At 46.4% G+C, this 14,145-nt stretch overlaps 1 protein-coding gene across 1 annotated transcript; it reads right to left on the bottom strand.

Moving 5' to 3' along the window:
- Window positions 1–577: 577 nt before the first annotated feature.
- Window positions 578–10,672, bottom strand: CBY2 (chibby family member 2). The gene is made up of 2 exons (XM_014608342.3): window positions 10,501–10,672; window positions 578–1,778 (listed from the first exon to the last, which is right to left on the bottom strand). Exon 2 carries the CDS (start codon window positions 1,637–1,639, stop codon window positions 674–676), a length of 966 nt encoding a protein of 321 aa, XP_014463828.1. The 5' UTR covers window positions 1,640–1,778; window positions 10,501–10,672; the 3' UTR covers window positions 578–673.
- Window positions 10,673–14,145: the final 3,473 nt, after the last annotated feature.

The raw sequence follows: 14,145 nt of genomic DNA, 5'->3' as shown, positions 1-14,145 counted from the left end.
TTGATCTAGATATGCTGCTACAGCGTGTCATTGGAGATGTTTGATCATCTCATATCCCCATTCTTTTTTATGGCCCCATCTAGATCACATTTTCTATGATGTCCTGCTTATGCTATGCAAAAGAGAAGACTCTGGTGTATCATGGAAAATGATACAATCAAATAACTTGGCTTAGAGAAGAGAATGAGAGCCTGACTCACCTGAACCCAACTCCTGTCAGGCACAGGAGCCCAATTTTCATAAACTGCTAAATATCTATCCTTTGAAAACAGGACTCTATCTCAAGTTAGACACTAAAAACACCTTTTGAGAATTTAAGTAATATTTATCCTTAGAATTACAGTTAAAAAAAAACTAGTTAGTTGGTAGATCCCTGAACTCTCTGAACATAAGATCTATCGCTTTCCTGAAACTTTTGCTAGTTTAAGGCAGGAAAACATACCTAGCACCCAGCACAATCCTCACCAGCACATACAAGGTCAGAGACGGAAACAAGAAGATGAAGCTAAACCAATTCTTGCAAGTCTTGGAATAAAACAATAATCTCTGATTACTCATTTCTGAATCTTCACCTGGACTTTATTAGGTTTCTGAGAAGAAGAGAGCTTTCCTAGCAGATTGAGGTAAGAGGTCTTCAGCTTTAAGTTTTGAGGCTCTCCTTGATGATACTCTTTTACCAGCAGCTGTTCTGCTTCCTCATCTCATCATACTTTGTGGCACTAAGGTCACTGAGCTCCTTTTGCAGCATTTCCATATGGGCCATAACCTCTGACATTGTGCCTTTCACTACAGCTAGCTGCAGCTTCAGCTTGTTGTTCTCTTCCTGGAAGCGCTTGGTCTCCTCCTGGAGAACCTGGATGTTCTTTTTCTCTTCTAGAATGGAAAAATTCTCTTTTAGGTGGGTCTGGAGGATCTGGTTTAAGTTCAGGATAGCCTGGAGAGCCACATTCTCCTCCTGAATAGCTGAGGCAATATGGTTTCCCTTCTGGACTGGATCAGCTGTGCTCTCCTCCCTGATTTCCTCAACAGCTTCAGAGTCCTTCTGGAGAGCTGGGCCAACCATATCCTCATCTGTGGCTGGGGCAGCTTTGCTTTCCTCCTGGAAGTCTGATCCACCTTCTTTGCTCTTCTCCTGAATTGGGGCATCTTTGTTCTCTTTCCGGAAGATTGGGATTGCTTTGTTTTCTTTCTGGAAGACTTGTAAAGCTCTATTCTTATCCCGAACAACCTGAAGAGCCATGTTATCTCGATTGACCTGGGAACCTATAGCCCTATCTCGGAAGATTGGGAAGGGCTTATTCTCCTTCTGGAGGACCTGCTGGAGAGTCTCATCATAGATAACCTGGATGGCCTTATTCTGTGTCCTCAGGCACTGAAGAGCCTTATTCTCTTCCCGGAGGGTCTTGTTTTCAATCCGAAGGGCCTTATTCTCCTTCCAGAGAGCTTTGTTCTCCTCCCAGAGTGTCCATTCATTCTGCGTCTTCTTGAAGAAATGTTTCTGGTGGGAAGGGAAGGGTGGTTGATGGCAGGCCTCATTCACCCACTTGCCATCTACAAAGATAAATGTATCATCACTCAGCTTAACCCGTGGAGGGATGTAATCCTCATCTGGTTCTGCACACTCTGCGTAGTGGCTCATTAGACCAACTGTAGATTTTGGGTGATGCAGGAAACTAAAGAAGTCCGTGTGAATTGATTTTCTCTAGTTGTTATTCAGGAGCTTATGTCCCTGGTGAGGAGCAGATTTTATTGTGGTCTATGGAGAAGCTGAAAGAGAACTGAACACAGAACACAAAACAAAAATAGGTGGGATGAATTTAAATATTCAAGGATAAAAGTGAACTAAATTTGATAAGAAACTAACTCTAGTTCCCTAAGTTTGCTTCAGGATCAAAGTAACCCTGCTAACAAGCTTCTGTCATTATATGTATAGGGTTAAAAATAATTTTGCCTACCAGATTTTGGCAGTGTCACTAGTATGTACGAAACAGGCTCATCCTGCATTGTATCTCTCTAGCTAACTTCTGTGAGTGGGTAAAATGCAATCGTATAATACTCTTGCCATTCACATAATGTTTCATTCCCTGACATCTCACAATTAAATGAATTAACCAAAAGTTGTGGACTTAAAGACAGATTTTTCAAAGCCCTTACATACTCTATGGGATTTTTCAGAGTACTTAAGCAAGAAAGCAATGGGAGTTAGGAATCTAACCTGCTTACGTACTTTTAAAAACCCCACTATGAGTACCTCTACACAAGCGTGGAGGCTGCTCTGACATGCTGTAATCACAGCGAACTGGAGCAAACTCAGTTAATCAAGTCTGCTGGAGGGTGGTAATTACCGTGCTCCAGCCAGCCCTCACATCTTGTGTATCAGTGGCCCCATGCTTCAAAATGGTGACTGCTTTAACTAAAGCTCATTCGACAAGCTTTAGATAAAGCGCCTCCCCTGCCATTTAAAAGTGAGTGGACACTGATACTCAAGACAATCCAGGCACTTTAATTAGAGCAGATCTTGGAGTCACTCTAATTAAAGCACCCCTCCCAACCCTTCTGGAGCACATATAAAGATGCCCTATGTGCCTAAATACCTTTAACAATTTGGTCCCAAGTGGAGAAGTTACAGGTTTAAACTCTGATCTGTTTTAGAGAAGGTCAGATTAGATGATCATAACGGTCCCTTTTGCCCTTAACTCCAATAAATTTATGAATAGGCAGAGCACAAAATGATGCTGTATGTGCCAGTTGATTTTTCCTAAATATTTGTAGATGTTCTTCTTGCAAGGTCCATTGCCATTGCAAAACAAACTCCCAACACACAATTCCTTACCATTCCTTCTGATCCCCCTCCATTCCCTGCCATTCTTTACACCCCTGGGCAGCACCATTCATTTTCCTGCATCCCAGACTTGCAGCTTTGACGCTTTTCCTTTCCCTCTTCCCATGTCTTGACCCCTTTCTAATAAGTCTTATTGCTTCTTCCTTTTTCAGGTGACCAAAACCTACCTTTTCCTTGCTAAACTACTTCTGAACACACCCTAATTGCCTCTCACCTTGATCACAGAAACTTCAAATATTCTTCTCTTCTCACAGTCCAAAATCAAAAGGTTGGCCCAGGGCTAATACCCCAGTGCACCAGCACAACTAAGGCATGCCATTTTTCTCTAGCCAAGACAACAAGGAAACAATATGGCTAGCCACAACACATCCAACCACCTTTGACTTCTCCGTATAAATGACCAGGTAACATCATTTTCATCTGGGGCCAGCCCAGCCCTTAACACTTATCTAGAACAAGACTATATAACAAGACTCCTTAATTATCCTTCTACCACAGAAAAAGACCATGAGCAGAATGGCCCTGAGACTGAACAGCTGTTGCTATTGAAATCACGCTCCACTGAGAACTCGAGTTGTGAGAACAACTGATTTTTTGTTTCACTTGCAGAATCAAAATCATTTTTAAAACAACTGATTTGAATTGGACAAAACATTTCGTTGTGCTGGAGCTTTGGTTAGGTTTCTTTAAAGAAACAAAGTCAATTTCAAAATGAAGTTACTTTTGAATGAAGGAGTGAAATATTACTCCTTCCCCATGGTCCTAGTCCATGTGGGTACTAATGATGCGGCCAGGAGAACCCCCGATCACTTGATGGCGGACTACTGTGCTCTGGGCGGCGTGCTGAAGGAGTTCGGTGCCCAGGTGGTTTTCTCTTCCATCCTACCAGTGACCGGACGAGGAAGACGGCAGGAGAACTGCATCAGAGAGACCAACTGGCGGCTTCAGCAGTGGTGTCTCGAGGCAGGCTTCGGCTTCCTGGCCCATGACCCGTACATCACGACGAGGGACATGCTCAGCTGGGATGGGCTTCACCCGTCCCCCAAAGGTAAGCGTGTGTTTTCTTCTAGGTTGGTGGATCTCCTCCGGCGGGCTTTAAACTAGGCTCGTCGGGGGGAGGGGAGTACGAGGGCAGGGGAAGCTGTGGACCACCAAACCATGTGGCACCCACAAGGACAGCCCAGCCTGAAGAAGGAGAACATTGGGAACCTGAAAGCCATGGGGAGGCCAGCACAACAGAACAGGTAAGGAACAAGAAGGTAAGAAACAATGGGCCCCATGGGACTGGGAGCGGGGGGGCAGCAAAGGCACCAGTCGCAGGGCTCAAGTGCCTATATACTAATGCTAGGAGCATGGGGAACAAGCAGGATGAACTAGCACTCCTGCTTGCACTAAACACCTATGACTTAGTGGGGCTAACAGAGACCTGGTGGGATTCATCCCATGACTGGGCGGTACATATTGAGGGCTATAGATTGTATAGAAAGGACAGGTCGGGGAAGAAAGGCGGGGGGGTTGCACTTTATGTCAGTGAGCAATATACATCAACCCTCATCAAGACAGAATCCGAGGTTGAGGAAGTAGAAGGATTGTGGGTTAGGCTACATGGGGGGCAAGGAGAAAGGGATTTGGTGGTAGGGGTCTGTTACAGACCCCCACACCAAGGGGAAGAAATAGATGCGGGGCTCCTGAGGCAACTCTTGGAGACCATAAAAGCTAAAGAGGCGGTAGTCATGGGGGACCTAAACTACCCGGACATCTGCTGGGAGACGCAGACAGCAAGGTCCCATCGCTCACGCAGGTTTCTAACTTGTGTACAGGACCTCCACCTGACACAGGAGGTGTATGGTCCCACTAGGAGGAATGCCATACTGGATCTGGTATTGGCAACGGGAGATGACATGATAGGGGACCTCCAGATCGGTAGCTATCTGGGAGACAGTGATCACCTTATGATAGAATTCAACATAAGACGGCGAGTGGGTAAGGTAACTAGTAGGGTGAAAGTGCTAGACTTTAGGAAAGCTGATCTCATTGCACTCAGGCGATTAGTCAAGGAAGCACTGCAGAGTAGGAGTTTTGATGGGATGGGTGCCCAAGAAGGGTGGCTGTGCCTAAAGGAAACGATCCTTTGGGCACAAAGCAAGACGATCCCCGAGCGAGGCAAAAGAGGGGAAGGGGCCAGGAGGCTTCCATGGCTGACCAGAGAAATCCAGGGCAGCCTAAGGGCCAAAAGGGGAGCACATAAAAAGTGGAAACAGGGTGAGATCACTAAAGATGAATATACCTCCTCTGCTCGTGCTTGTAGGGAGGCAGTTAGGCGGGCCAAAGCTACCATGGAGCTGAGGATGGCAACCCAAGTAAAGGACAACAAGAAATTGTTTTTTAGATACATAGGGAGTAAAAGGAAGGCCCAGGGAGGAATAGGACCCCTGCTAAATGGGCAGAAGCAATTGGTGACAGATAGGGGGGACAAGGCTGAACTCCTCAACGAGTTCTTTGCCTCAGTGTTCCTAAGCGAGGAGCACGACAAGTCTCTCACTGGGGTTGTAGAGAGGCAGCAGCAAGGCGCCAGGCTTCCATGCGTAGATCCTGAGGTGGTGCAGAGTCACTTGGAAGAACTGGATGCCTTTAAGTCGGCAGGCCCGGATGGGCTCCATCCGAGGGTGCTGAAGGCACTGGGAGACGTCATTGCAGAGCCACTGGCGGGAATATTCGAATGCTCGTGGCACACAGGCCAAGTCCCGGAGGACTGGAAAAGGGCGAACATGGTCCCCATTTTCAAAAAGGGGAGGAAGGAGGACCCGGGCAACTATAGGCCAGTCAGTCTCACCTCCATCCTTGGTAAAGTCTTTGAAAAAATTATCAAGGCTCACATTTGTGAGAGCCCGGCAGGACAAATTATGCTGAGGGGAAACCAGCATGGGTTTGTGGCGGGCAGATCGTGCCTGACCAACCTAGTCTCTTTCTATGACCAGGTTACGAAACGCCTGGACACAGGAGGAGGGGTGGATGTCGTATACCTGGACTTCAGGAAGGCCTTCGATACGGTATCCCACCCCTTACTGGTGAACAAATTAAGAGGCTGTGATGTGGATGACTGCACAGTCCGGTGGGTGGCGAATTGGCTAGAGGGTCGCACCCAAAGAGTCGTGGTAGATGGGTCAGTCTCGACCTGGAAGGGTGTGGGCAGTGGGGTCCCGCAGGGTTCGGTCCTTGGACCGATACTCTTTAATGTCTTCATCAGCGACTTGGACGTGGGAGTGAAATGTACTCTGTCCAAGTTTGCAGATGACACAAAGCTATGGGGAGAAGTGGACATGCCGGAGGGCAGGGAACAGCTGCAGGCAGACCTGGATAGGCTGGACAAGTGGGCAGAAAACAACAGGATGCAGTTCAACAAGGAGAAATGCAAAGTGCTGCACCTAGGGTTTCTAACTTGTGTACAGGACCTCCACCTGACACAGGAGGTGTATGGTCCCACTAGGGGGAATGCCATACTGGATCTGGTATTGGCAACGGGAGATGACATGATAGGGGACCTCCAAATCGGTAGCTATCTGGGAGACAGTGATCACCTTTTGATAGAATTCAACATAAGACGGCGAGTGGGTAAGGTAACTAGTAGGGTGAAAGTGCTAGACTTTAGGAAAGCTGATCTCATTGCACTCAGGCGATTAGTCAAGGAAGCACTGCAGAGTAGGAGTTTTGATGGGATGGGTGCCCAAGAAGGGTGGCTGTGCCTAAAGGAAACGATCCTTTGGGCACAAAGCAAGACGATCCCCGAGCGAGGCAAAAGAGGGAAAGGGGCCAGGAGGCTTCCATGGCTGACCAGAGAAATTCAGGGCAGCCTAAGGGCCAAAAGGGGAGCACATAAAAAGTGGAAAAAGGGTGAGATCACTAAAGATGAATATACCTCCTCTGCTCGTGCTTGTAGGGAGGCAGTTAGGCGGGCCAAAGCTACCATGGAGCTGAGGATGGCAACCCAAGTAAAGGACAACAAGAAATTGTTTTTTAGATATATTGGGAGTAAAAAGAAGGCCCAGGGAGGAATAGGACCCCTGCTAAATGGGCAGCAGCAATTGGTGACAGATAGAGGGGACAAGGCTGAACTCCTCAACGAGTTCTTTGCCTCAGTGTTCCTAAGCGAGGGGCGCGACAAATCCCTCACTGGGGTTGTAGAGAGGCAGCAGCAAGGCGCCAGACTTCCATGCGTAGACCCTGAGGTGGTGCAGAGTCATTTGGAAGAACTGGATGCCTTTAAGTCGGCAGGCCCGGATGGGCTCCATCCGAGGGTGCTGAAGGCACTGGCCGACGTCATTGCAGAGCCACTGGCGGGAATATTCGAATGCTCGTGGCGCACGGGCCAAGTCCCGGAGGACTGGAAAAGGGCTAACGTGGTCCCCATTTTCAAAAAGGGGAGGAAGGAGGACCCGGGCAACTATAGGCCGGTCAGTCTCACCTCCATCCTTGGTAAAGTATTTGAAAAAATTATCAAGGCTCACATTTGTGAGAGCCCGGCAGGGCAAATTATGCTGAGGGGAAACCAGCATGGGTTTGTGGCGGGCAAATCGTGCCTGACCAACCTAGTCTCTTTTTATGACCAGGTTACGAAACGCCTGGACACAGGAGGAGGGGTGGATGTCGTATACCTGGACTTCAGGAAGGCCTTCGATACGGTATCCCACCCCTTACTGGTGAACAAATTAAGAGGCTGTGATGTGGATGACTGCACAGTTCGGTGGGTGGCGAATTGGCTAGAGGGTCGCACCCAAAGAGTCGTGGTAGATGGGTCGGTCTCGACCTGGAAGGGTGTGGGTAGTGGGGTCCCGCAGGGTTCGGTCCTTGGACCGATACTCTTTAATGTCTTCATCAGCGACTTGGACGTGGGAGTGAAATGTACTCTGTCCAAGTTTGCAGATGACACAAAGCTATGGGGAGAAGTGGACACGCCGGAGGGCAGGGAACAGCTGCAGGCAGACCTGGATAGGCTGGACAAGTGGGCAGAAAACAACAGGATGCAGTTCAACAAGGAGAAATGCAAAGTGCTGCACCTAGGGAGGAAAAATGTCCAGCACACCTACAGCCTAGGGAATGACCTGCTGGGTGGAAAGGGATCTTGGAGTCCTAGTGGACTCCAAGTTGAACATGAGCCGGCAGTGTGACGAAGCCATCAGAAAAGCCAATGGCACTTTATCGTGCATCAGCAGATGCATGACAAATAGGTCCAGGGAGGTGATACTTCCCCTCTATCGGGCGTTGGTCAGACCGCAGTTGGAGTACTGCGTGCAATTCTAGGCGCCGCACTTCAAGAAGGATGCGGATAACCTGGAGAGGGTACAGCGAAGGGCAACTCGTATGGTCAAGGGCCTGCAGACCAAGCCCTACGAGGAGAGACTAGTGAAACTGGACCTTTTCAGCCTCCGCAAGAGAAGGTTGAGAGGCGACCTAGTGGCTTGCCTATAAGTTCATCACGGGGGCACAGAAGGGAATTGGTGAGGATTTATTCACCATGGTGCCCCCGGGGGTTACAAGAAACAATGGCCACAAGCTAGCAGAGAGCAGATTTAGATTGGACATTAGGAAGAACTTCTTCACAGTTCGAGTGGCCAAGGTCTGGAACGGGCTCCCAAGGGAGGTGGTGCTCTCCCCTACCCTGGGGGTCTTCAGGAGGAGGTTAGACGAGTATCTAGCTGGGGTCATTTAGACCCAACACTCTTTCCTGCTTATGCAGGGGGTCGGACTTGATGATCTATTGAGGTCCCTTCCGACCCTAACATCTATGAATCTATGAATCTATGAATTACACATTGACAATGGTGAAACAACATGTTTTTGTCACATTTTTTGACCAAAATCATTAAGCTAATGACACAAATTCATGAAGAGACTAAACCTTTGAAGGAAAAAAAGAACAAATCTGCCTTGCAAAGAAATCTTGCAAGCAAAGAAGGTTTTGACTGTAAACTTTCACCTGGCTCTACTCACACACTTCTAATTCCCTGTCTCTTACTATATCCAGTCCTGTCAGTTCAGATTGTGAGCAGGAACGTAATCTTCATATTTCTATGAGATGCCTAAGCACAACCACTTTTGGCAGTGGAAGAGTAATTGTAATTTAGAAGCTTGTCATACTCTCCTTCCTACTCTCTTACATGGTGATACTCTCCTGTTTTCATTTTTTCCTGCTATTCCGCATTGTCACTGCACTATTCTCCTCTTCTCTCACTCTTCTCTTTGCATCTTCTATCATGTGTTTTTTTGAAAATGCCAAACACATGTCCCATCAAATTCTTCATAACAGCCCATTTCTAGAAACACTCCTTACCTACCTCTCCTCCCTAACCCATCCACCTCTTCCTGAAACAATTTTTTACATATCTGATGGTAAATCACTTGTGAACATACGACGGGAAGGTGTCTCATGGCTCATCAAATCTAGTCCTCTGCATTTTCAGGCAATTGTTAACAAATCCCTGTTTGGAGCAAATTATGTCTCCTACTGCATGCTTGTTCACAAGTCAGTGTCAGCTGGTGGCTTAACGTGATTTTCTTACTATAGGTGGGACTATAGCAGGCTCCCACCCAGTCTGGCCTTAAGTACTTCCCCTGCTTCAGCTTACCTTTCATCCCACGCCAAAAAAGTGTTCTCGCAATATCTCTCCCTTGCTGGACATGGTTTATTACCATACAAGATAATGTTCAAAGCCTGCCACCCCTTTCCCCAGAGGGTCATTGCAGCCCTCATCACACAGCTAAGCTCTCACCCACAAGGTCCTTGCTCTCTGCCAGCCCTTCTGCCTGAGAGGGCTGGACACTTCTGACCCACCACCCCCAACTCTAGGAAGCTCCCCACAGTTTTCCTAGCACATCTCAAAATACAGTAATAAGTGGAAGAGACTAAGTAAGGACAGTTGCCCTAGACAGTGTCTCAAAGCATATGAAAATCTGGCCTGTATCTATTTAAAGGCTATATATGAGTCTAACCTCAACATCCAAGTCTGAAAATGTTGGCCCTGGGGTTTGAAAATCCCACAGAGTTCTATCAGCATCAAGAAAATGTGCTCATTTTAAGTTGGCAGACTAACACCCTGCCCTTAATATCTAAGTCAAACTCACTGCTATCCTCCCTCAAGGCCCTATTTATCTCCAGGTCAAATCCAAAATTGCCCCTTTCATTCTTAAAACTCCATATATTTGTTCAGTCTTCCCATGTCAATCTTTGCCCTTTCCTTCCACTGTCCCCTCCATGCTCTTCTAGACCTGACTTCATTTAACTATCTTTACCAGAAGCCTTCTCATCTACAGTTGCTGTTATTTGAACTATCCTTTTCGTGTCTCTCCATCTTACTGATTTCCATCTCTTTTCAAATCTCACTAAACAAGTAGTTGATTGATCACTGTGTTACTCTGGTTTTCCCAGGTTTAAGTCCCATGGTTTTCATCAAGGCAAAACCAAAGCTATTTGCTGTAGTGAACTGCATCTATCTTTTTTCTTTTGTGAAGACCTTTTATTTCATTTAACTTATCGTACCATTTTTATTTATTTCTATATCTTTTAAACCTGTAAGAAGTTTGGAAGTAGAGTTTGTGTAGGCAAATTTATATAAGATCAAATTGTATCATGTTCTTCAATAATGCTGTGTAAATTTGCTTACCTGAGTGAAAATATGAGTCCAGTGATGTCCTGTTCCTTTTATTTTTCTTATCAAAACAGTCAATTGGTTTTACAACTATGATACATCAATGTTGAGGCAAGATGCCAAAAGCTGCCTCAGCTTTCCCTCCTCAAACTAGATTTTCAACATGGCCATGTACAGGACCATTGTTTTCAAACCAGTGGATGCAATAAAAGAGTAACGTGTCATCCTCATTATGACATAGACCTCTTGGCTGTGCTTGGATACTGTAACACTACAAATGATTTGGGTGAAAGGCAACATCTCTTAAGCCTGGGTAGGCTGTGGCGGCATCCAAAGTCTCTGAGTTTTCTGCTGCTACAGTCTTACTTTCAACTGGTCTCACTACAGTTTCTGAAGATCATTTCTGATTTTTCCAGATTTATGCTTGCGTGTGTTTTTAACAAAAATGATTTATTTTTCCATATAAAAAGTCCAGCAGTTTAATTCTCTCAAGCCAAGTTGTCTCAAGTCATCCTCCTGTTTTCCATTCTCATATAACATCTTGAAATCAGTTAAAAAAATTCTTTTCTCAACACTAACCTTCGAGATAATGATTTCTCCCACCTAAGATATTCAAATTAGATTTAGTGCTTAACTGATGCTGAAGTTGACAAAATAACTTCCTCCTATCCAGTATGAGATGTGGAATTATTTTCTAACGTAAACTTGGCGGCTGGAGTCTTTCTTTGACTGCAAGTTAAAAGAGTGAGGATAGCATTAAATCTGATTTAAAAGAATGCCAAGAGCATCTATCCATCACACCTGCAGTCATTATCTATAGCTACTATGTCCACCTCCAGAGCCTTCTTTTTTTATTATCTGATTTTATCTTATATGCCATATTATATCCACCTCCACGTCTTTACATTTTTAATTATTTGATTTTATGTTATATGCTACATCTTTAAAGGCAGAATAAAATGCTATCTAATTAGTGTGCCAGAGTAACAAACATAACAGTTACTTTCTTTTCAGATGAAAACTACCAAGTTTGCAGCAGCCTCCAGGTGATTGTTATTGTTTTAGAGGTAAATCACCTGGAGGTAAATCACTTCAGCTATTTTTGAGTTATACAAAGACGATAAACTTAGGTATAGAAATTGTCACTGTAATTTTTTTCCCTTCTGACTTCTATTTAATCTCAGACAACACAACAGCATCACAAATCACTATGGCAACTCTCCAGGGAGCATTATGTTTATTTTCAAGTATTCTACAATAGAGAGTGGGGAAATAGCTCCTTGCATGGAGTTTGTGTTTGGCCTTTGAGAGAAGGGAGCTAAAGTGTGCTAAATGATAGCAGGTCACCTTAGGGAAGGTGATGGTTGAAATGGGTGATCCTGAACTGCTGGAGAACCAAGAACATGGGACCTACTAAAGCAGATCTCAGCTGAAATGTTTAAGAGATCAGTTAATGAAAACAAGAATGGCCCAGTAATGGGTACTGATCAAAAGAAGAAAGCCTGATTCTTCTGAATTAGTAATTACAACAAGGATTAATGTATATTTGTTGCATGTTTTGCTTTTTCTTAATATTTCTGTGTACTGTTTTCCTTAGAGTTGGGTGAATTTTTTCAGCAAATCATCTCTTTGCTGGAAAAATGCAATTTTAGAAGTTCCAAAACTCTTCAAATTCAGGTAGAACTTGGTGAATAGGTGTAGGCAAATATATACACACATACAAAGAAGAAAGACAAAAATTTTAGAACTATCAAAACAGTTCATTTTAGCATTTCTGGGGGGGGAAAAAAACACTTTGATTTGTTGGCCTCAGTTCACAAAAGAACTTAAATGTCATTCACAATCTACCAAGGATAAGGAAGCTTGTGCCCCCTCCTTCTATTCCTATCATTAAGATAGTCACCCAGGATGTGGAAGATGGGAATTTAAATCCCTTCTTTGTTCCATTCAAAACAGGAACCTAAACATGGATTTCCTACTGCTTGGGACAATACCCTAAACAAAGGATCTCTCTCAACTGGTTCTGCTGAAATTGTTTTAATTTGTATAATTAAATATTCATTTGAATCCAGGTACCCTCTTAACCAAGTGCACGCCCTGCTTACCAGTTGAAAAATTCATTCTCTCTTTCTCTCTCTTTGACCCAATTATTTATGCAAAGTATAACAGCTTCAATAGGAAATATTGAGAAAGATCCAACCCAGAATACCTATAGGCCGCATCCACACGTGCAGGCATGTGCAGTTCGTGGTGCCACACACCCATGAATGACACATGCCCCCAGCGGCTGGGGAGGGGGCACAGCTGCACTGGCAGAAGCAGGAGCGCTATGGCGGCAGCAGGAGTGCGGCGGCCATAAGCGTGGAGCTCCCACAGATGCTGCTGCCACTGGCAGCAGCAGGGGGAGGGGGGTGGCGAGTGCCAACCAGGGGTTGGCAACCATCCACAGCTGCCACCGGCAGTGTTGGCAGTGGCCAGCAGCTATCATGGACTACCTGCAGATGCTGCCGGCAGTGTTAGCAGTAGGGTAGCGAATGGCAACTGCCCACAGGTGCCTTTTTGTAGGGGGTGCGACGTGCACCTGCATGCACCCCCTACACATTACCCCTACACACACCACAGACATTACAGGTAAACCATGTGTGGTGCTGCTAATTTGCAGTGTGGTAGCAAAATTTGCTACCAGGATTTCCTGGTAGCAAAAAAACCTTGGAAAAAAAAGCAGCACAAAGCATGTCAAAATAGCATACACTGAGACAAACATGGAGACAAGGGAGCGCCTATACTGAGGCACACTACAGGGGGAACAACTGGCTGGGGTGCAGTGTGCCTCGAGATGGAGGAGTAGGCAGCCCTGAGCTCCTGCAGCTTCAGCTGGGTGGCTCCTGCCAAGCACATGGAGCTTTGGCTCTAGATCCAGGCTGCCTCCACCATCTGCACCTGCCTGCAGGTGGCTTCTCCTTGCATGGGATGAGTGGAGTGGGTGGAAGGTGGCTGGGAGCTAGAGCTGGAGCTCCACACACTGGGCAGGAGCCACCCAGCTCAAGCTTTCCACCAGCCCACCCACAGCAGCACCACAGGGGCAGGAGAGCTGGCAGGTGTGGGTGGGAGCATAGCATGGGCTGCCCCAGGCAGGGCTCAGTCCCATGTAGAGTGCTGCAGAGGCAGCTGCCAATCTGGCAAGCTCTGCTGCATGCACCCTCCCCCTCCCCCTCCCTCTCCTCAGCCCCAGCTGGCTCCCAAGCAGGTGCCCCCCCCACACACACACACACCCCCCCTACACCACCCATATGCCCCCCTGCCAGCCCTCCACACAAGGCAGGTTGTGCAGGGAGCGGATCACGCCTGCCCTACTCCCAAACACTGCTCTCCACCCACCCCAAGCTCCATAGGGAGTTTTGGTGAGTTGTTGCAGGTGACAGTGGGTGCACTGACCCAGATCACAGCAGCTCATCAAAACTCCTTTTGTAGCAATTTGGCCCAAGTAATTGCCCACCTCACAGACCATCTAATTCAGAGAGGCATGAGCTTTCATAGGCTACAGGCTACTTTGTCAGATGCTTCATCAGATTCAGTAGCTAGTCTTGCATCTTCTCTAAGCTAGTGCCTGGGGCTGGGATTCTGGTTGCCCACACACAGTTATGTTACTGGATATAAAAG

This window comes from Alligator mississippiensis, chromosome 1 (assembly GCF_030867095.1).
Source record: "Alligator mississippiensis isolate rAllMis1 chromosome 1, rAllMis1, whole genome shotgun sequence".
NCBI lineage: Eukaryota > Metazoa > Chordata > Crocodylia > Alligatoridae > Alligator > Alligator mississippiensis.
The sequence above is the reverse complement of the archived record's forward strand: the minus strand, read 5'-3'. Positions and strand labels throughout refer to the sequence as shown.